The sequence below is a fragment of the Neofelis nebulosa genome, chromosome 11 (assembly GCF_028018385.1).
Source record: "Neofelis nebulosa isolate mNeoNeb1 chromosome 11, mNeoNeb1.pri, whole genome shotgun sequence".
In the NCBI taxonomy this organism is placed as follows: Eukaryota; Metazoa; Chordata; class Mammalia; order Carnivora; family Felidae; genus Neofelis; species Neofelis nebulosa.
The window spans coordinates 77,639,529-77,663,167 of record NC_080792.1 but is presented as its reverse complement, the minus strand read 5'-3'; the positions used below and the strand labels follow the sequence as shown (position 1 = coordinate 77,663,167).

Here is a 23,639-nt window from a genome sequence, read left to right as displayed (position 1 = left end):
CATCCTCCTCCTCACCATCATCATCACCGTCACCTCACCACCATCATTACACTATCATCACTATCACCACCAACATTATCACCATCATCACCATTACCACCATCACCACCATCATCACCCCCATCACCATCACCATCATCACCACCATCACCACCATCACCACCATCATCACCATCATCATCAACATCATCACCATCACCATCATCACCATCATCACCACCATCACCATCATCACCATCATCACCACCATCATCACCACCATCATCACCATCACCACCATCACCACCATCATCACCACCATCACCATCATCACCACCATCATCACCACCATCACCACCATCATCACCACGATCACCACCATCACCATCGTCACCACCATCATCACCACCATCACCATCACCATCATCCCCACCATCATCACCACCATCACCACCATCATCCCCACCATCACCACCATCACCATCATCACCACCATCACCACCATCACCATCGTCACCACCATCATCACCACCATCACCATCATCACCACCATCACCACCATCATCCCCACCATCACCACCATCACCACCATCACCATCATCACCATCATCACCACCATCATCACCACCATCATCACCATCACCATCATCACCACCATCATCACCACCATCACCATCATCACCACCATCATCACCACCATCATCACCACCATCACCATAATTACCACCATCATCACCATCCTCTTTATCACCACCACCATCACCGTTGTCACCATCACCATCATTTGCCATCATCACTATCATCCTCCTCCTCCTCACCATCATCATCCTCTTCCTACCATTATCATCCTCCTCTTCACCATCGTCATCACCGTCACCTCACCACCATCATTACACTATCATCACTATCACCACCAACATTATCACCATCACCACCATCACCACCATCATCACCATCACCACCAACATCACCACCATCACCAACATCACCATCATCACCACCATCATCACCACCATCACCACCACCATCACCATCACCACCATCATCACCAACATCACCACCATCATCACCATCACCACCATCATCACCACCATCATCACCACCATCACCATCACCATCACCATCATCACCACCATCATCATCACCATCACCACCCTCATCACCACCATCACCACCATCACCATCACCACCCTCATCACCAACATCACCAACATCATCACCACCATCATCACCATCATCACCATCATCACCATCATCATCAACATCATCACCACCATCATCACCATCTTCATCAACACCATCACCATCACCATCATCACCACCATCATCATCATTGCCATCATCATCAGAATCCTCTTCCTCCTCATCATTCTCCCCCTCCCCCTCCTCCTCCTCACCATCATCATCACTGTCACCTCACCACCGTCATTACACTATCATCACCATCACCACTAGCATCACCATCATCACCATCATCATCATCGTCGCTGCTGTCCTCAGCTGAGTGTTGTGCAATGAAGCGGACTGGCAGGGATTGTGATGTAACCTTATCTGCTGGAGTCAGCCATGGAGGCCTGCCCACACTCCCAGTGTCACCTCTGGGCCCTCTGGGCCCTCCTAACTGTCCCTTCCCTAGATACCTCTGAGAGTGCTATCTGGGGAGGTAACGCTGGCACCTCAGAGCCCCTGGCTGTGGCCCAGGCTGACATCCCAAATGCAGAGCCCCCTCACCGTCAGTGGGATTGGCAAACTCCTTGGGCACAGCTGCCCCATCGTCCAGCTCGACAGCCTCTAGGCCCGTGCGGACCCCTTCAATCTGGACCTCATGCTCTCCCGAAGCCGTGTCATCCTCTGACCTGGCACTCTCGCCCGTGCGACGGAATTTCACCACCCTAGAGAACAGAGCAAATCTGGTCATGATGGCTAGAACTTCCCTTCAATGCCCTTGCTGAACAGCTCTTGTGCCCAAGACAGGTGAAAGGCTTTTTCTCATGGTCCGGAGAATCGAATGGATGTGCAGGTAGGGGGTGGCATTTCCATTGAGTTGGACTGGTGGGGGTGTGTGTGTGACAGCTTTAAGAGTTAATGTATCAGGGCTGCCACGTACATTTGTACAGGTTGGGCACTGCACAACTCCAGGGGGACCCTATACACGAGCTAGGCTATGTGAAAGAGGATATCTTTGCTGTAGATGTAAATACTGTTTGGAATCACACGTGTTTCGGAATTTAGACTCCTCTCTCTGTGTCAGGGGTAACAATTTGTGGTCACCTAAGGGGTGACATTATGTCCACAAAAAAGTTCCCCTTACAGTCTTTTTTTTATAGTTAAAGTGGATGCCCAAGTTTTTTAATTGGGAGAAGTACTGTAGAAAGCCAGATTCTTCATGTCCCTTCAAAAAGTAGAGTGTCTGGGGCAGCTGGCTGGCTCAGTCAGTGGAGCATGCGACTCTTGATCTTGGGGTTGTGGGCTCGAGCCTCATGTTGGGTGGAGAGATTAGGTAAAAAAAAGAGTGGAGCACTGGTCACCTGGGGCTCATCTTCCTGTAAGGGAGCCATGTGGCTCAATCTGGGTAGTGGGCTCCCCGTAGATGGGACCCACACTCCATGGTTGATCACAGTCCCTTCCTCTCCAAATTACCTCCAGCCTGGAGGGTCTTTTGCCACGTGTACCCGTTCTCTGTTCCTCTTACTTGGCACTTGTCCCTTTTGTCTGGGCTTGTAGGCTTTCGCGTTTGAGACCCACAGACTCCGCTCTGCAATACATTCCTTCAAATGATACTATTTCTTGTTACTCTGGAAAAGTCTTGGTTTCTCTGAGCGGCGATCTCTTCATCTGGGGCTCAGCAGTAAAATTACCTGTGTCCTTCCATCTCCCTCACTCCCAAACACAAAACTCCTACCGTCCGCCAGCCCTGTGGTGGGTTTTGGGGTCACGGTGGGGACAGAACAGAGGCGTCTCAGCCAAGGGTCACGGGAGAGAGCGATGTTGAATGAGTAATGCCCGTTGCTCTTAGGGCTTTGAAAAAAGAAGTCTGGGAAGTCATGAGCATGAAGGCCTAGAGGGCAAATTTGGGCAATGCTTTAAAAAGCTAAAAAAGGAGGGGCGCCTGGGTGGCTCAGTGGGTTAAGCATCTGACTTCGGCTCGGGTCACGATCTCATGGTTCACGAGTTTGAGCCCCACATCGGGCTCTGTGCTGACAGCAGAGAGCCCTCTTCAGCTCCTCTGTCCCCCCCTCTCTGCCCTCCCCCATTGGTTCTCTCTCTCTCTCTCTCTCTCTCTCTCTCAAAATAAATAATAAACTTAAAAAAATAAAGAGGTAGAGGGGCGCCTGGGTGGCTCAGTCAGTTGAGCGTCCGACTCGGCTCAGGTCACGATCTAGTGGTCCGTGAGTTCGAGCCCCGCGTCGGGCTCTGTGCTGACAGCTCAGAGCCTGGAGCCTGTTTCAGATTCTGTGTCTCCCTCTCTCTCTCTCTCTGCCCCTCCCCCGCTCATGCTCCATCTCTCTGTCTCAAAAATAAAGATAAACATTAAAAAAAAATAAAGAGGTAGAAAAGAAGAAATATCTAAGTAAAACATACTGTTACTATTATCATTATTAATTGTTGCACGATCCCCTGTATTTCACCGAGAATAACTGGTGCTCTGGCATAGAAGCAGGGGGAACACGTCCTGCTTACGAAGTTGGAGAAGAGAAAAAGCAGATGAAATCACAGCGAGTTTGCAAATACCTGAAACACCACTCACGGACAAGGCTGGGCTTGGAAAGCTTGAGCTGTGAGGCTCGCCTGGGGCAGACCTAGAACACAGGGTTTGCAGGCTGGTCTGGTCTGACTGAAGCCTGGAGCTCTCACTCCATCCCGTCTAGCATCACCACCCCCGGCTGGCAGCACCGAGCTTACGTTCCGTGCCTCATTCTGGGTGTTGTTTTCCAAGCGCTCGGATCCGCACAACGGTCGAGGTTGGGATCCTTACCAGCTCTTTACTAGACCAGGAAACTGTGGCCCCAGAAGTCACGTGACTCTCTCACAGCCATGGCTAAAGTGACACAGAGCCAAGGTTCAACCCCATTTCTGTCAGATCAAAACCTTGCATTCCCGGCCAAAGACGGGACGCTCTCTCTCCAAACCCTTCTATTGCTCCCTACCTACTCTGACGTTCGTTCCATAAAAAATTTATTTTGAAATATTTAAAACATATGCAAGCGTATAGGTAACAATGACAGAAATATTTTTGCTCCACTGTCCAGCTTAAGGGCCGAACATTACTGTCAGGTTGCACGACATAAGATTGCCAACGTTTGGCCATAATTCAGTGGAAGCTGCCGTGACTCCTTTCTGATTTCCTTCTCCCACATCTTCCTAGGTAACTCTCTTCCTTGATCAGGGGTCTTTACACGCGTCATTAGTTGATTTAATCCTCACAAAACCCTGAATGGCAGTGACTATTATCATCCCCGGCCGATAAGATATAACAATCACTCTGAGCCTCAGTTTACCTCCTCTATAAATTGGGTGTGATAATTGCGTCATGAGCCAGATGCCTGAGACACAGACCCTACGGTGGGATTCTCTTCCTTTTCGATTGCGGTAAAACACACATAAAATAAAATTTGCCATTTAACCACGTGTAAGTGTACAATCGTATGGCATTAAGTCCATTCACATTGTTGTCCCACCATCACCACCGTGAATCTCCAGGGCTCTTCCTCTTCCTGGTCTGGAACTCTACCCACTAAACACTAACTCCCTGTTCCCCTCTTCCTCCAGTCCCTGACACCCACCATCCCACATTCTGTCTCTATGAATTGAATTTTTCTACGTGCCTCACGTGAGTGGAATCGTCCGGTATTTGTGCTTTTTGTGACCGGCTTCTTTCACTCAGAATCATGTCCCCGGGTTTCATTCGCGTCGTAGCACGTGCCAGAATGCCCTTCCTTTTTTAGGGTAAATAATATTCCATGGTATGGACATACCACAATTTTTTTTATCCGCCCATCATGGATGCTTGGGTGGTTCCACCTTCGGGCTGTTGTGAATAACGCTGCTGGGACCGTGGGTGTGCGTGTATCTGAGTCCCAGCTTTCCCTTCTTTTGGTTCTATCCCCAGAAGTGGGATTGCTGGACCATAGGGTAATCTTATGTTTAATTTTCTGAGAAACCTGCATATAGTTTTCCACAGCAGCTGTACCAGTTTATATTTCCATCATCAATGCACAAATGTTCCAATTTTCTACATCCTTGCCAATACTTAACTATTTCTTTTTTCTTTTCTTTGTTTTTTTTTTATTTTTTTTTAAATTTTTTTTTTTTTCAACGTTTTTTATTTATTTTGCGGACAGAGAGAGACAGAGCATGAACGGGGGAGGGGCAGAGAGAGAGGGAGACACAGAATCGGAAACAGGCTCCAGGCTCTGAGCCATCAGCCCAGAGCCCGACGCGGGGCTCGAACTCACGGACCGTGAGATCGTGACCTGGCTGAAGTCGGACGCTTAACCGACTGCGCCACCCAGGCGCCCCTCTTTGTTTTTTTTTTTAAATAAAAGCCAGCCTAATGGGTGTGGAATGGTATCTGGTTGTGGTTTGGATTTGAATTTCCCTAAAATTGAGTACCGATTTGTTGGCCATGTGTATATCTTTGAAAACATGTTCAAGGCTCTTGTCCATTTTTAAATCAGGTGTATTGGGAATATATTCTGGATATCAATGCTTTATCAGATATATGATTTACAGATAGTTTCTCCCTTTACACAGGTGGCCTTTTCAACTCTGTTGATTGTGTCCTTGGATGTACACAAGTTTTTAATTGTGATATGGTCCAGCCGGTTCCAATGCCATGAATCTTTTTCCTTATATTTTTGTCTAAGAGCTTTTTATAGGGTTAGATCTTTGATCCGTTTTGAGTTGATTTTTGTATATGCCATAAGGTGGGGGTCCGGCTTTTATTTTGCATGTGGACATCCAGTTTTCCCAGCACCATTGTTTGAGAGGACCGCCCTTCACCCCATTGAATGATCTCGTCAAAAATCACTTGACCGTTACACATGAGGGTTCATTTCTGAGCTCTCTACTCCATTCCCTAGGGTTCACTTCTGAGCTCTCTACTCCATTCCATTGGGTTCACTTCTGAGCTCTCTACTCCATTCCCTTGGTCTATATGTCTTTCCTTAGGTCAGTACCACGTTGTTTTCGTCGCTGTCGCTTTGTAGTGAGGTTTGAAATCAGAAAGTGTGAGACCTCCAATTCTGTTCTTCGTTTTCAAAATTGTTTTGGCCGTTCTGGGTTCCATGGGATTCCGGATGAATTTCATGATGAATTCTTCGATCGCTGCAAAAATGAGCTGGGGATTCTTGCGCGATGATTTGTTAAGGAAGTACTTCCACTGGGAAGTGAGGGAGGCAGGACAAGGCGGGGATGTGGTTTTTGCTGAAATCTGATCCATTGGGGAGCTCTGGAGTGGGAATTATGCCACCAGGATGGTCCCACCCGGAGGTCTGGAGGCTGGGCTCGCGTCAGTCATTAGCACGTCACCACAGGGGCGGAGGGCATAGCCTCCTAGGTGTCCCCAGGTGAGGCGGCTCCCCTCAGCTGAGGGCACTCTTCAGAGCGGACCACAGCTGGGAGCTATAAGCAGCCAAACCTAATGGCACCTGGGAGATTCACCAGCCTGGTAGAGGGGATCTGGGACCGGCACCAATGGTATCTGCTACAAATAAGCCCCTCCAGAGTTATTGTGCAAACAAATTTAAAGCACTGTGCACACCTCAAATTCCCCTCCCTCAAGCTTCTTAGATACTAGTTCTCAAACTACAGAGCTGTTTTTACTGAGCACTTGCTATGTGCTAAGAGCTATGCTATAAGCCTTTTACATTCTCGCCTGTTACCCTGACCATTAGCCTATGAATTAGGTACCGCTATTATCCCCACATCACGGATGAGGAAACCGATGCCCAGAGAGGTGAAGGCTCTCATCCAAAGTCACACAGCTTGAAGGAGCTGAGGCCTCAGCCGGGTTGGCGTTGGTATTAGAGCCCTAGGTCCTAATCACTGGGCATCAGTTTCTCTCCCCAGGGAGAAGGCGTCTGGGGAAGGAAGGTGATGCCTGAACTGAGCTGGCCTACATGTAGGAGACTTGCCAGGCAGTGGGAAACGATGTGTTCTAGAGCGGGAATCAGAAGGCACAGCTCTATTCCAGCCTGGCTGACCACTTCCCAGGTCATCACACTGCTGCAGGGCGTTTTAGCTGAATGGAGTCTTTGAACCCCTACAGGGCTGGTCACAACCCTGATGGCGGGGCCCTACGGCCAGAGGGTCTGATTCAGAAGGTCTCGGCTGGGAACTGAGATTTTGCATTTCTGACACGTTCCCAGGTGGTGCTGCCGTTGCTGATGTGCGGACTGATTTCGTGCCACAGAGCCAAACAAACGATTCTGCTGCGCGCCTGCCCCGTACCGATCAGGAAGCAGTCGTGCCGAGGATCGGAGCCCTTACTCTGTCGGCGGAGGTGGGTGTCTGCAGCCCCTCTACCTGGTCCGAGAGGCCCAGGACCCCTGTGATACAGGACAGATAGATGCCCCTGCCTGGAGCTGGGAGGTAGGTGTCCCCTGGGAGCAAAGGCCTTGGGCCCGGAAATCTGGTTAGAAGCTGGGGTCTGGGGCTTTGCTGAAGCAGCAAGAACACTGTTTTCTTCTGACCAGGCATTTCCTTGGGGATAGCTTTGGGGGGCATGCTGAGGGAGACCGTGGGGTTGTTCTCAGGCCAGTGGTGTGCCCATAGACTGAATCTCAGCTAAAACCCCCCAGGCCATAAGGATGTGTAACATGTGACAATATCCAGGGTGTATATGCGACCAAGTTCAACATGCCGATGGTGAAATAACAGGCTCCAAAATGTTCTGAACGTTGAACAGTCAATCTGCTCTTAGGGCTGGTTTGAGTGGTCGATAGCCCACCGCTGCGTAAGAGTCCTCAAATCACCAACACCTGCCACAACTCAGATGGACGTTGAAATGTGAAGCTGGGCAAAGGAAGCCAGACGCAAAAGGCCGCATATTGCATGATTCCATTTACGTGAAGTATCCAGAATGGACCAATGCATGGAGACAGAAGGTGGGTTAGCGCTCACCGGGGTCTGGGAGTGGTGGGGGAAGGGGGAGTGGCTGCCTGATGGTACCGGGTTTCCTTTTGAGACGGTGGAAATTCCCTGGAACCAGATAGAGGTAACTGTTGCGTGCCATTGTGAATATATGCCAAGTTCACTGCCGCATGAGTCATGAGAGCCCCAAAAGGTGGGAGCGACCCAAGTGTCTCTCAGCTGATGAATGAATGGATAAACAAAACGGGGTCCTAGCCACACAATGGAATACTATTCAGTCTTATAAAGGAGTGAAGCGTCGATCCATGCTACAACACGGACGAACCTTGAAAACACCATGCTAAGTGAAACAAACCGGTCACAAAAGGACAAATACTGCATGATTCGACTTTCGAGATGCTTGGAGAAATCAATTTCACAGAGACAAAGGAGAATAGCAATCGCCAGGGGTGGTGGGGGCGGGGCTGGGAAGGAATGGAAGGCTCGTGTTTAAGGGGGTCAGAGTTGCATTTTGAGAAGACAAAATAGTCCTCGGTTGCCCAACAAGGCGAGTGTATGTACACTTACAAATAATTAAAACGATAAATTTTGTTTGTGTATTTCACCATCAAAAAAACCCAAATCCCTCAATCTTTAATACTGCCGTCGATGTTACTGGAATCCATTTGTTCATTTATTCAACAAATATTTATTGAGCACCTGCCTCGTAGCGAGTTCCTTCCTGCTGGGCTCATGGTCTGCTGCTGGGGAGGGAGGCGGGCATTGAAAAAGGTGTGTGTGCCCACACGTAGCTGTCTTACACATTGTGAGAAAGGCTACAGATAAGTGCCGTGAGGGCCGGCTGGGTGGCTCAGTAGGTTAACTGTTGGACTCTTGACGTTGGCTCAGGTCATGATCTCACGGTTTGTGAGTTCGAGCCCCGTGTCAGGCTCCATGCTGACAGCTCGGAGCCTGCTTAGGATTCTCTCTCTCCCTCTCTCTCTGCCTCTCCCCTGCTTGTGCTCTCTCTCTGTCTCTCTCTCAAAATAAATAAATGAACTTTTTTTTAATGCCTTGGGGGCACCTGGGAGGCTTAATCGGTTAAGTGTCTGACTTCAGCTCAGGTCATGATCTCGCCGTTTGTGGGTTCAAGACCCGCATCAGGCTGTGCTGAGAGCTCACAGCCTGGAGCCTGCTTTAGATTCTATGTCTCCCTCTCTCTCTGCCCCTCGTCCTCTCACACTCTGTCTCTCTAACAAAAGTAAATAAACTTAAAAAAAAAAAACACCTTTGAAAGGCTAGCTAGGGGCGTGTGCGGGGGTAACATTTCAACTCTGCAACCCTCTGAGTAAGGGGTGGTATTAAATGGGAAGGAATTTCAAGTAAGTGGGACTTCCTGTCCCTAAGAAGCAACCCCCACATCAGAAACATAAACAGTCCCCTAGGTATTCATGGGAGATAGAAATATAGAGAAGTATTAGAAAAGGGAAGGAAATGGACATTTAAAACAATTTTTTTTTAACGTTTATTTCTTTTTGAGAGACAGAGCGTGAGCGGGGGAGAGGCAGAGAGAGAGGGAGGCACAGAATCCAAAGCAGGTTCCAGGCTATGAGCTGTCAGCACAGAGTGCGACCCGAACCGGGGCTCGAACTCAGAGACCGTGAGATCATGACCTGAGCTGAAGGCGGACGCTCAACCGACTGAGCCACCCAGGCTCCCCGAGAAGGAAATGGACATTTACATGTGTCATCACCTCATTTTCAGGGATGAAGGGAAGATGAATGGATCACCCTTGACTCCGAGGTAACATCGCAGAGGGAATGACCATGAAGCCCGACAATCTCCTCGGGATCCTGCTTGTATCGTATCCTCTCCTCAAGGACCATCCAAGGGCTCCACACTTCTTTCTGTGACTAAAGGGACCACTGCAACTCTGGGGAAGGTATTCTGTGATAGCTTTCAAAATGTTCAGTGCTCTGTGCTCCCACACAGAATTATGCTGCTGGCAGTTCGTTGCAGGGACAGACGTGAGAAGGCAATGGCTTACGATACAAACAACGGCTGATAAGGGTTGTTAGCCTGCCGGGTGTCGGGTGCCATGCCTGTGCTCTGCACTGATTACCTTATGTACTTTTCACCGTCACTAACCCCATTTCACAGATGAGGACAGTGAAGCCCAGAGGGGCCAGGAGCTGCACGAAGGTCACCCAGCAGGTGTCTAAGCCAGACTTTGGCAAAGCCATCTGACTTCAGAGTCCCCACTCCCAGCCGCTCTGCTATATTCTCTTCTGGTGCTGGCATGCTGTGTGCAGTAATCATCAGGAGGGGAGTAATTACATAGATTATGGTGCATCCACTTAAGAGAATGTTTAAAAAATTCTGTTTGTTGATCCCTATCATGATATCTCAACCATCCAAGGGTCCATCAGTGGACGAACAGATCAACAGAATGTGGTCTGGACATACAGCGGAATATTATTCAGCCCTTAAAAAGGAGAAAATTCTGACACGCTACAACATGGATGAACTTTGAAGATATTATGCTAAATGAAATAAGTCTGGCGTGAAAAGACAAATATTGTACGAGTGTGCCTATACGAGGGGGCCTAGAATAGTCAAGTTCACAGGGACAGAAGGTAGGATAGCAGTTGCCAGGGGCTGGGGGGAAGGGGGATTTGGTGTTTAATGGGGACAGAGTTTCAGCTGGGGAAGATGAAAAAGTTCTGGAAACGATGGTAGTGTTGGTTACCTAACAGCGTGAAGGTACTTAAGGCCACTAACCATATGCTTAAAATTGTCCAAATGGTAAATTTTATCTTACGTATATTTTGCCATAATAAACACACACCCACACACACACACACACACACAAGTTGATCTCTAAGAGCCAACAGGAAAAGATTGTCAGGGTTCGTTATTAAATATGCTAGAATATGGTTACGTGATCTAGGTTCTTTGCTACTAAGATTTAAGTGTGGTCTTGAACCAGGGGCCCCAGCATCCCCTAGAGGCTTGTTAGAAATTCAGAGTCTCAGGCCCTGACCCAGAGCTACTGAATCAGCATCTATCTGCATTTTAGCCAGGTCCCCAGATAATTTGTGTGCACCTTTGTTGGACAAACGATGCTATAGAGTATTCTTCCACTGTGCTGGGCGTTCTGGAAGGATACATAAGAAACCACAGACTGGTCTCTTCTGGGAAGAAGGACTGCACGGAAATGGGGACTTTCTGGATGGGCAGGACATTTTTCTACTTTTCATTTTGGACCTTTCTAACGTTTGCAATTTTAAACCTGCACATCTATTGCTTTTGTAATATAAGTAACAACAGCAACTCTTTCCAGAGCTCTTGTTGATAATGTGGCACCTGCTAAGCACGGTGCAGACACTTTCATCTGTGGAATGGGAATGACAAGGAGCTTGCAGGACCGCTATAGAGGTTAACTGAGCTTGAGGAAGGAACAGGAAAATCACGGGCATTGAGTAAATGCCACCTTCCCTCCACCTGGTCCCGCTCGGATCGCCTTTCTGCCTGAGCTCAGAGGACACTGACCCTTGTGAAATATGACCTTGAGAAAGTGACTTAGCTCCCCGCAGGTTTAAACCAGGATCTGTTCACATCCCCACTCCGGCAAACCCCAAGAAGCCAGCGCATCTTTCTTTATGAAAACTTGTTTTAAGACAGACATAAAGAGAGACCTTTGACACTAAATGACTCTCAGAAAACCAGACTACATTTCGACTCGGTCGGGTTCCTGAAAGTATTTATCAACTCTCTGAGTCAAGACTTCCCAAGGGGGGAAATGTGATAGGAAAGATAAAGAAAATCGCAATGACATATGTTAAATGTATGAGGGCTTGGAAACAGGTTGGCTTACAAAATTTCTTGGCATTTGTTGTGTATATACAGCATGTAATTTACCAAAATAGCAGGGAACATTTATTTCACATAATTTTGCTATTTAAAGAAGAGAAGAGCTTGAGGAAATGGCTGTCAAAAATCTTATTTGTACCATCATGTAATTCACTCTAGTTCCTTAAATTAGGGTCTGAGCCTTGGTTAGGGTATTTCAGATACGGAAGTTTTTTCTCTTTTCATCTGAGCTTCTGGGCTTTTATCCCCCGAGTTAGCGAATCTACCAGACTGAAAAGGAAGCTTACACCTCACTGTGATTTTCACAGGGTGGCAGATAGTGTCCCGTCATGAAGAGACATGGTCTGTCCTAGGGAGGAAGGGAGCCCAACTCTGGCAAGCAGACTGACCTGTGGTTGGATTCCTTGTCCATGCCACTTAGTTGCTGTGTGACCCTAGGGAGGTTACTTTACCTCTCTGAGTCTTGGTTGCCTCCCTGATTGGATGGAGATGGTAATCCCCACCCCACAGGGTTGCCAAGGAGATGAAAGGAGTCGATATAGACAAGAGCGTCTTGCACAGCCCGGCACAATCATTCGGTAATTTCGGTGTTTACTGAGTGCTGACGGTGTGCTGGGTGCTGGGATGCCAAAGGCACAAAATAGATGTGGTCCCTGCCCTCATGCTCTAGTTGGTGGGTGGGTGCTCTAGTTGGGGAGATGGTAAGCGAAGAAATTATAATACATTTGCCAATGAATGGATCTTGAGGAGGAAAGGAAAGGAGTGGGAAGGTAAAGAATTGGCAGAAGGAGGAGTCAGAGTAGACCTCCCTAAGGAGGCTGAGATCAAGAGGGCAAGGAGAGTTGGGCACAGTTGGAGAGAGGGCAGGGAGAATGGCTGGTGCAAAGGCCCAGAGGCAGGGCCAAGGCATGGAGGTCGCAGAGACAGGCTGGGTCATGCAAAGCGTTGGACACCACAGTGAGGACTTTCCACATTATCCCAAGACCCAGGGGATGCCATTGAAAGGTTTCAAGCAGGCAAGAGACAGTGGAAGATGATCAGAGTTGAGTTTTGAGAAGGTCACTCAGGCACATGTTTCCACAAGAGGAAGAACAGATTGTGGAGGGTGGTTTAAAATACAGGTTATAATATTATTGAGGGAGAGCAAGACCGACGGACCAGGAGACAACTGTTGGTAAAGAATACACTCTGTTCTCCCAAATCACAAGAAGAGCCTGCCACACCTCAGGCGCCATATGGGGACGCACCTGAGTTGGTAAAAAGGCAGGGAGGGTGAGGGGGAAAGGTGGGCAAGAGCCCGTATCCTGGTTTCCACAGGAAGGAGTAGGCGAGTCCGGGTAGGCGGGCTGAGGTTTGAGTAATTTCAGTGTGGATAATCTCAGCAGGTCCTGGGGCACAGGGGGTGCTTGGTACTTGGCCTTGGGGTGATTAGGACAGGTGGATAGTGGCTCTGGGTTGGTTACCTTGTGTACGAAAAGTGCACTGGCAGATGAATCATGACTAGTTAATTCCGGAAGGGACAATCCCTCCAGGATCGGCAAGGCCCCAAGATGCCAAAACACTAGAATATAGAAAATAAGAGGCATGTTTAACACAGAAAGATGGCAAGGAAGGAAGCAGGGAGACCAGGGAGGTGGCTGTCCAGTTGGCTGTGTGAGAGGTGATGGTGGCTTGGATTAGGGGGACTAAACCGGGGAAGGGGGTGGGGGTGAAGCTTTTGTTATTTGTCCTCCCTACCCACCCCCCACCGATGAGTAGAGGAAGACCCCTTCCCTGAGAGACCCGTCTACAAGGCATAACAAGTGTCCACTCATTTGGGGAACGCAGTCGGTCAGCGCTGAGGACCAGCATCCCTCGGTTTTGTCCCACGTGCTCAGCGGCGTGGCGTTGGGGCTTCTTAGGAATCTGAGACCTATTGGCCAATGGGATTCGATACCGTGGGCCCAGTGCAATGGAGATTGCCGAGGTTATTTAAAAATGGACTCGCTTTTTGTTTCCCTTCGAGATAAGACCTGGGCACTCCCTGAGCCGTGCGATTCGGGAAGCGTCTTCTCAGGAGCTGGACCTCTGTCTTCAAATATTTCAAATTTAGGCACGTGAAAGATGGTACTTGTTCAACTCGGACCCTGAGACCAGAGCTTGAGCTTCTGGGGATAGAGGAGAGGGAAGCAGATTTCAGCACAGCATGGGGAGCCTTCTTAGGCCAAGAAGTCCAGAGATGAAAAAGGCTGCTTTCGAAGGCAGTGGGCCTCTCCTTTATGAGAGACGGTCTAGGAGAGGTGGGTGGGTATCCACGAGTGGACCTAAGGGTAATGATATTTAACACGCAGCGTTTCAGCACACCTAAATGCTATATATACTTACAATCTTCTATAATCTCTTCAACAACCCTGGGAAGGAGGTGTTATTAATATGCCCAGTTTATAGACAAGTAAATAGAAGCTCGGGGACATCACATCAATTGGCTCAGGATCCCTGGAGAGAATATAGTGTACTACAGTCCCTGGCCGGAGAAGTTCCACAGCCCACAGTCTTAACCAATTAGCCGATGCTTCTCTGCGGCCAAGAACACCCCTAGGGAGCTGATTAAAATGCCAGTTCCTGGGCCATTCTCCTGATTTAAGGCTTGTGCATCTCTGCAGGGTAGAGCCCAGGGATCTGAATTTTAATAACCCACTGAGGGTGGCCACAGATGTTCGAAAGCCACCGCTTGATGCCCTCCTGCCCTGGGTTGGGGCGATAAGGTATGAGGGGTTGGATGCAATGGCCTTTAAGATCCCTTCCATTCCAGAATCTCTAGACGTCCATAATTAGAAGAAAGCTTAGTTCTCCGTGGATTTTAGTTCTCTGTATTTTCCTACCACCTCCATCGACCTGAATAGCATTGACTTTGTTCCCTGGGTAGTGGACCACTAGCTTATATTCTGGACAAAAGGCCACGATCACAAATAAACAACGGTTAACATTTATTTAGCCCTTACTCTGTGCAGGTAACTCTACCAAGCACTCGAAACTGGGGCCTGGAGAAGAAAAGATGGCCTTCCAGTTTAGCAGGAAAGTCAGGATTTGGATCCAGGTCTGCTTGAGTCGAGAGCCCCCACACTTGCTCATTCTGTGCCATGGCCTCAGTGGAGGGGGGACAGGGAGCAGAGAGCTGTGCTACACCTTTCCAAGTAGTTTGTCTTTGTAACTGACTCATGCATTCACCCAGCAAGCATGCTGTAAGGACCTTCTGTGTGTCAGACGGAGCTCTTGTCCTTATGGACCTCATGGTTTTTTTTACCAACAGTATACCGAGGGTGGAAGGAGGCGCATAAAGAGCACGTACTAGGGTCCTGACAGGACTAAGGTCAGAGGAAATGAGGTTGGAAGAGAGACCCAAAGATGCGACACTGAATAATTTATTACCTAAACTAAAACACTTTCGAGCAGTGGTTCTCATCGGGGCACAGTTTAGTCTCTTAGGGGACACTGGCAATGTCGGCAGACATTTTTGATTGTCACAACTTGGGGGGACAGGTTGTGACATCTAGTGGGTAGAGGCCAGGGATGCTGCTAAACATCCTATAATGCATAGCCACGCCCCCCCCACCAGGTACCATCTGGTCTGAAATGTGAACAATGTCAAAGTTGAGAAACCACGTACTACAGAGTGAAAGAGATATGATTAGTAATTATCGCAGAATAATTTCCATAAGCCAGGATGGTACCAGGCACCCATCTAGGGAGCTTAGAATCTTAAAGCTGAGAATGCCTCTCAAGGTGGCCAGGGGAACCCCTTAGGTCTCAGGAAACTAAATACGCTGCCTAAGATCACACAGTGATTCACAGTCAGATCTGCATAATTCTTTAAGACAGACGGAGAAGGGGGGCGCCTGGGTGGCTCAGTTGGTTGAGCGTCCGACTTCAGCTCAGGTCACGATCTCGCGGTCCATGAGTTCGAGCCCCGCGTCGGCTCTGGGCTGATGGCTCGGAGCCTGGAGCCTGCTTCCGATTCCGTGTCTCCCTCTCTCTCTGCCCCTCCCCCATTCATGCTCTGTCTCTGTCTCAAAAATAAATAAACATTAAAGAAAAAAAAAAAAAAAAAAGACAGACGGAGAAGAGATTCACAGGGGCTGGAGTACCACTCTCCGGGCCAGCAGACCCTGCGACAATCCTCCCTAAAACCTAAGATCACCCAAGCAATGGCCTCTTTGCAAGGGGACATTCTTTCTTTGGCCTCCAGATTGTTCCCCTTTAAGTCACTAAAACACATATCCCCTAGAGGTAAGGCAGGCTGGCATGTGTTTGAAATGATGGGGTGTGAGCAGCTTTGAACTTGAGGTTTTAAAAGGTTTCGGTGGGTTGACCTTGAGGATCCCTAGGCTATTAAAACAACTCTCTGCTTTTTGCCTGAAGTGAGTAGATAATGAACTTCCGTCTCTCCTCCTTGGCCAGGAATCTCCCCCTTTGGGGAGCATTTTCTTCGTGTTCTGAGAAAAGAGACCATGGCTTCCAGGTGATATTTGAGGATAAGGGAAACAAATCTAGAGTGAAGGAAGACAGATAACGCCAGCACCATTCGCTGAGCCCTAACTCGGAGCCAGGCACTGAGCTAAGAGCTTCTCAGTGATGACTGTTCTGATTCTCACTCACAACAGCCTTGCCCTGCAGATACGGCCATTATCCTGACTTGACAGAGGAACACCCAGCTTTTGGGAGATGAAGTCACTGGCCCGAGGCCACCCAGGTGTTCAAACTCACATCTGCCCACCTCACAGCCCACACTTTTACCCCTGCTGTTGCTGAAGCTCAGGAGAAGTCAGTGGAAGATTCATTGAGGTAATGCACTTGAGTTTAATCTTGAAGACAAAGTTGGTAAGAAAGGAGAGAGGAAGAAAGTGAACTGGGCAGACACAGTCTGAAGTTCCAACTCCTTGTCACACACTACAGGGGCCCCGTCTCTGCCCCTCCCTTGCTCACGCTGTCTCTCAAAAATAAAATAAACATTAAAAAATTTAAAAAAAAAAGACAATTCTCATAATTACTGTGCAAGATGTGTTCAAGGTCTGCCTCTCTCCTAGCACTAGACCAGTGCTGTCCAATATGGTAGCTACTAGCCAGATGTAGCTATTTTTTTTTTTAATTTATTTATTTTGAGGTGGGGGGAGGCAGAAAGAGAGCGAGAGAGAGAATCCCAAGCAGGCTCTGTGCTGTTGATCATGCAGCTTGACAACGCAGGGATGCAGTCTGTGAGATCATGACCTGAGCTGAAATCGAGAGTCAGATGCTTAACCGACTAAGCCACCCAGGGGTCCCCACATGTAGCTATTGAGCAGTTGAAATGTCATCGGTGCAACTGAGACACTGACTTTTTCAAATTCCGCGTATTTGATTTACAAATTATATTTTATGCTATATACTATACTATAGAAATGATTTTACGTACAAATTGCATAATTTAAGTTTAAATGTAAATAGCCACATATGGTTAGTGACTACCATATCGGACATTGCAGCTTTAGATTGTCACCTCCTTGATGGCAAGGGCCATGTCTATCTTATTCAGTCGTAGAATCCCTTGTACCTAGGGTGGTGCCCAAATGAATAAAATGAGTGAATCAATCACCCAGTCAACCAATGTAGTCTGCAAAAGTTGCTTTCAAGAAATCATCCTAGAAAGGAGAGCCCCAGAAAAGTCTTGCACAAGGACACGCAATAACGCAGAACTGGATATAAAATCTCAGCCTCCTGAATCTCCTGTACATGGTGCTGCGCCTGAATGGACAGCAGGTGAAAAGCAGAGGTTGTTTGGAGCCTGAAATGAACCATCCTAGAGCTGTGTGAAGGAGCTTCCAACTGCAAGGCGGGACTGTTTTCTTAGGCATCCTTATCCCCTTTCCCCCTCCCCAAACCCTGTAAACTACTTAGTGGCTTATAATCTATTAACACTTGGCTTCCCATGAGACTGAGCCTGTTCCAAAGTTCACTCTTGCCAACCCTCTACAAGGCATTCTGATTTTTTCTTTAAGCCATATTGCTCTCAGGAAATCTGTTGCCTGCAATCTGTGCACAATATACACAGGGTGTGGTTTAAAAAACATCTAAGTCGTGATTTGTAACCCACTCAGATTCACGTGGCTGTTCCTTTTACTTCACTTCTTTTTTTATAAATAGTGGTCAACACATTTCAGGGCTAATTTTGACTTCATTCAAATTGCAGATTACAGTTTTGAAGCTTTCAGCATAGGGAGCCTCTATATATTTTTATAAATGATTTTTTTAAGATGTAATAATAATATCAGTTAGTATACGTCAAATGCTTTGTGTTTGCCAGGCATTCAGCACACGTCATGTCACTGGATCATTACAGCAACTCTGTGAATCAAGTACTATTATGAGCCCCATTTTATGGCTGGGGAAATTCAATCTCAGAAAGGTTAAGTCACTTGCTCAGAGTCAAATAAGCAGAAAGTGGCAAAGTCAGGATCTGAACTCAAGGCTGTCTCACTCAAGAGCCAGCGATCTTGGTACACAATTTGGCCTCTCTAATGGATAATACATGTATTTATCTGTTAAAATATCAGGGAGAACAATCAAGAAACTTAACCTGCAGTTTGGGAAGAGAGAGACTTACTTTTTATTCTTGAGCTTCTTTTTGAACTTTATTTATCCTCCGTACACATTCTATTAGTGCCTTATATTGTACATTAGTATAAAAAACTAAATTAACTTTAAATTTTAAATAAATAAAATCCTCTGATTATTTTTGCCTTTTTTTTTTTGAATTGAAAGAATTGTCACAATAGTGTCATGTCTATACCTGAGTCTCTGAGTAATCTGCAAAGTTCACATGCTCTGACATTTTTTGAAAATTTATCTCAGTAAACTGCAGATCCAATATATATTGTATTCCTATTCTAGGTACTAGATTTCATATTTCAGTTTCTGAATTACTTTTTATTCTGCGATAATAGGTTGGTTTTTGGACCTATTTATTTTCAACGAAAGTGGTATGTTTCCCTTAAGAGATTTACACTCAGGTATGAATATTTTTACGTATTCATACATTGACCTCTGGAAATTCTAACACTGAGCATCCTTTAGCATTTGTGAAATAACCCTACATTACATAAGATACCCTGTTTGTGGATCAATTAATAAAAACGTAAAAGAATAATTAAAATTTTTAAATGAAAATTAATTTTACACTGATTGAGAAGTAAACATTACAGTACCCTTCAGGTTTCAGAGCCTCAGAGAGCTGTATCAGTCACACTAAAAGTCACTTGGGAGAATTTCTCGGTGGCTTAGAGAGGAAAAAAATTTTTAAGCCAAGAAAACACACGTATACTAACAACGATGTATCCTTTCCAACAAATCCAAACAATGTCTGCTTGTATCATCCAAATAGCTGGTGCTTCTAAAAATTAAAACAGAAATCCCTGTTAATGCCCCATCTCATAGTCTTGGGATTTGCTTAACAGATCACCATCGGCTTGTAGTAGGAGAAATCCGTAAGCCCCCTCTACAAGGCCCCTGTCCTTTCCGTTGCTTGGTTTTATTCCCCCAAGATTCTCAGAGCAAATTTGACATTCCTTACAAATTCCCATCCTCTAGCTTTGTATTCCTGATGTTCTTGAGGATAGCCATCGACAGCGAGTCCCACTCTAGCTGGCTGTTACAAAAACCTTTTCATTCAGAAGAAGGCAAGAGGTTTCAGCGACCGTGCACAGCCCTCTCATTCACACACTTCATAAACAACAAGACTTTGCCCAAGCCTCCCCTCTAGGAAGGTATTCCGGCTTTTTAGACACCACTTTGCAACATCGGTATCATTCCCTTCCCAAAGACCTTGCAGAAAAATTAGGGATTTCACAGCCTTGGAGAAGGGCTGGGAAAAACCGATGTCATTGCATATGGACTCATCAATTCAGTCCACATTTCAAAACAGCAGCTAACGCTTTCTTAAAACACAGACCTCAAAAATCCCTTTAGGATCGCGAGCAATTAAAAGGGAAAACATAACACCCCTTGTTCCCCATAAGACTCTGACGGATCTGAAAAATAGAACTGAATCAGAGATACAGAGGCTGGGCTCCTGGAGTAGGAAAATGGCTTGTCTCCTCTGGGCCTAATTCTTTCCTCTCAAACAGTTCCTTTTCAATTCAAGAAGCCATGCAGAGATGCCCCCTTGCAGGTTTTCATTTTTTAAAGGAAAGCCTGTCTGCCTCGCACTCGCCCCCATGATACTCACGGCAGCTGCCTGAGCTGGAATAAGTCCTCCTCCATGTCCGCGCTGCGCCAGGACGAGCCCTTTTCATGGCCCTTACATGGTGTTGGTGGATGGCTCGCGGTCGGGGTTTCAGCACCGGGGTGCTGGACAGCTCCCGCGCCGCTTCCTCCCTCGGCGGCAGCTGTTCGGGGGAGGGAGCCGCCGGGGACCAGCCCACGAGACAAAGCCGCCGCCGCCAGGAGAGTGGGCGGAGAGGAGGAGGCGGAGGGCAGAGCAGGCAGCGCGGGGAGAGGGGGCGGGGAGAGCCCTTCTGGTTAGAGGAATTTACAGGCTCTCCGTGGTTGGTGATGTTTTACTGGGTGCCTATAGGGCACACCAGCCTGTGAAATGGCTGTCGAGGTACCAATGAGCGCTCTTCGGCTGACACCGCCTCTCTAAATGTTTATTTGTAGGGATTCGTTTATGTTGTTTTCAGTTCGATATTCTTGAAACCCAGGCTGGTATAGCACACGAAGGGAATGAAAAATGTAAAGACAGTACGCATGAGTTAGGGTACTGTTTATTGAGCACCTACTGCATGCCAGGCATTGTAACAGGCACTGGGGCATATGCGAGACGACGAGTTAGGCATGTCACTGTCATCAGGGGGCTGCCAGGTCCAGTGAAATGAATCAAGAAAAAAAAAAAAGTTAAATATGAGAAGGCCAAAGATCACTCACTTCATTCATTCGGCAAGCATTATTGATTTCTATAGCCCTGACACCGGGGAATCAAAGATTAATAAAACCAAATCCCTGCCTTCAAAAATCCTCCCTCTCTGTTTCACCATTCCCTTCCTGCTAGAATAGCTGCCCTATTTAGAACTTAAGCTCCATAAAGGTTTGCTGATGCACCCCAAGGGCCTAGAACAATAAAACTTTATTTATGGGCACTGAAATTGGAATTTAATATCCCTCACTAAACTCAACCCCAGGGTTTTACATTGTGTGCACTCAATAAATGCTCCTTAAACTGAAAACAAACTGATCTTTCATTCAGGTGAGTAGGGATTCAGTATCTATTGTAAGCCACGGAAAGCCAGGGAAATGGTTTCTATTAGAGGTGGCAAGTTGGAGGCGCCCTGGTAGGGTGTCCAACTCATCCTGGTTTACCCAGGACCCTGAGTTTTCGCACTGGAAATTCCAGGTCCTGGGAAGCCCTGAGTCCCAGACAAATCTTGACAGTCGTTTACTCCACAACTGTAAGGTAGATCCACACAGAGATGTGTTTTGAGTAGTCTGAAGGGTTAACAAGAATACTTTAAAGATAAAGATTTAAGATTATGAAACTCTTAGAAGAAAGTATAGGAGTAGACCCTTAGGACCTTGAGTTAGGCAGTGGTTTCTTAGACACAACACCCAAAGCACAAGTGACAAAAGAAAAAATTAGATACGTTGGACTATATCAAAGTTAAAAGCTTTTATGCCACAAAGGACACAATTAAGAGAAGACAACCCATGGCACGGGAGAAAATATTCTCGAATCATATCCCTGATAAGAGACTTACTTCAAACAACATAAAGAACTCGTCCAACTCAATAGTAAAAAAGACAACAACATAATTTAAAAACGGACAAATAATACGAATAGATATTTCTGCAAAGAAGATGTGTGGCTGGCCAATAAACACTTGAAAAAATGCTTAACATCGTTAGTCATGAGGGAAATGGAAATCAAAGTGACAAATCCCACCACGCCCACCGGAATGGCTAAAATTAAAAAGCCAGACAATAGCTAGTGTTGGTGAGCATGTGGGACTGGACATTCCCCTCATCCACGGCTGCTGGGAAGGTAAAATGGGGCAGCCTCTGTGGAAAACAGTTCGGCAGTTTCTCAAAAATGGAAACACTGAGTTATCTCATGACCCCGTGATACCACTTAGAGGTATGTGCCCCTAAAAAATGAAAACGCAGTGCACACAGACCTTGTACACAAATGTTCATGGCATCATTATTTATAATACCGAAAAGTGGAAAACAACGCAAATGTTCATCAACTGGTCATCAAATTATATGCTTAAAAAGAGCAAATTGTGGGGTATGTAATTGCGTTTCAATAGAGCTGTTCTTTTGTTAAAAAAATAATAATTTTTTAATAATCACAACATTTGGCTTCCAAGTTGTTCAACAGTTAAAAGGAGAGATTTCACGTAGCAGGATCACCAGCTTCCTGGGGAAGAGGGAAGTTGTGTTCCTCAACCATTGGTCTGCCTTTTTCTCTGGCCACTAGCGACTGGGGCCTCCAGGCAGCCTGCCGGGCCCTATCAAGGCTGCAGTCAGCCTACAGCAAGCTTCCCACATTTAGATTCCCTCCCTGCTCTCTGGAGACTTTGGAGGCACCCCCCCGCAACCCCCAGAGCTGGGAGAACAGTACTTAGCACATCACAGGCATTTAAAAGATCTTACAGAATTAATGTTTTCTCTGTTTTCTTAGAAATATGGTTATAGCTTTCTAAAGCAGTGGCTTTCACCTTCGCGTGTCAGTCGGTAGCCCCCCAGAGGGCTTGTTAACATGCAGATGGCTGTCCCCCACCCCCAGAGTTTCTAATCCAGCAGGTCTGGGGGAAAGCCTGAGAGTTTCCATTTTGAACAGGCTCCCCGGTTCAACACTGACTCTGTTGCTCTGGGGACCATACTGGGCCCCCCTGTTCTAAAGTTGTATCCGGGTTAGATCATCTGCCAAGAAAAATACGACCCATGTTTGTTCAGACCTCTGATCTTTGAGACATCCTTGAGCAGATGTGAATATTATAAAGGCAGTTACTTCCAGCTAACCACATTATCCATCTGTCTGGGAAATGGGGGCATGCCAAAAGCCAGATGGGTTTTCTTTCACATCAGAGTAATGCATCACGATCTCTCACCTCAGATTCTTAAAACAAATCAATAGGGGCTGGAATAAAGACTGACAAGCTGCCCCTGAGCCTGAGATACTGACGATACAATTGTGTGTCGTGTACAAGTGGTTCTCCTGTCAACTGTGTTCTAAATCCTCTTACTATTATTAAGGTAATATTCCACTAGTTATAAAAATGGCATTTAATTTTTAAAAAGGAACTTGTGGATTTAAATTCATAAATAGATTTGTATTTTTTTTCCTTTCTCTGAAACTGGATAAAAAACCGAAAGGGGACAATAGACCTTTGGTGGTAGATCCCTGCTCTGCTAGCCAGGCTGGTAGGGTGGCAGTTCCACCCGGAGTCATTCCCAGGTCCCTGGCATTGTGCTGGGAGCTTTTAATTACCTACTGACTTTACCCTAGGAGCCAGTAGAAAGGGAAGGCTTGGCTAGGAGGTTAAGCCCTGTTAAAAAATGTAAAGGCTTACAACTTCAAAGAGTCCCTTGGTCACAAGTCTCATTCTCCTATGAAGCACAAGATGTCTAATCTACAAGGAGAGAGGCCTGAAGAGGGCAGAGAGAACTTGTTTTTTCCTTCAGTCCTGTCCTGTTTTTCTTCCTGC

The 23,639-nt window shown here is 46.9% G+C and overlaps 1 protein-coding gene and 1 long non-coding RNA gene across 5 annotated transcripts in view; one reads left to right on the top strand and one right to left on the bottom strand.

Moving 5' to 3' along the window:
• The window catches only part of SVOP (SV2 related protein), an 81,170-nt gene extending 60,689 nt beyond the window's left edge, over positions 1-20,481 (bottom strand). The window contains exons 1-2 of the mRNA XM_058691043.1: positions 20,162-20,481; positions 1,711-1,871 (exon numbers count right to left, since the gene is read on the bottom strand). Of these exons, the coding sequence (XP_058547026.1) occupies positions 1,711-1,871; positions 20,162-20,196 (196 nt within the window). The 5' untranslated portion in view covers positions 20,197-20,481. The remainder of the gene's footprint in view (positions 1-1,710; positions 1,872-20,161) is intronic.
• LOC131489184 (uncharacterized) lies at positions 1,857-16,896 on the top strand. 4 transcript variants are annotated; one of them, XR_009250423.1, is made up of 5 exons: positions 1,871-1,999; positions 7,350-7,483; positions 9,817-9,994; positions 14,568-14,669; positions 16,363-16,896. It is a non-coding gene; the product is annotated as an uncharacterized LOC131489184 (long non-coding RNA). The 4 variants fall into 4 exon arrangements; XR_009250424.1 differs by lacking the exon at positions 14,568-14,669 and having other exon boundaries at positions 1,857-1,953; positions 16,579-16,896; XR_009250421.1 differs by lacking the exon at positions 14,568-14,669 and having other exon boundaries at positions 16,579-16,896.
• Positions 20,482-23,639: the final 3,158 nt, after the last annotated feature.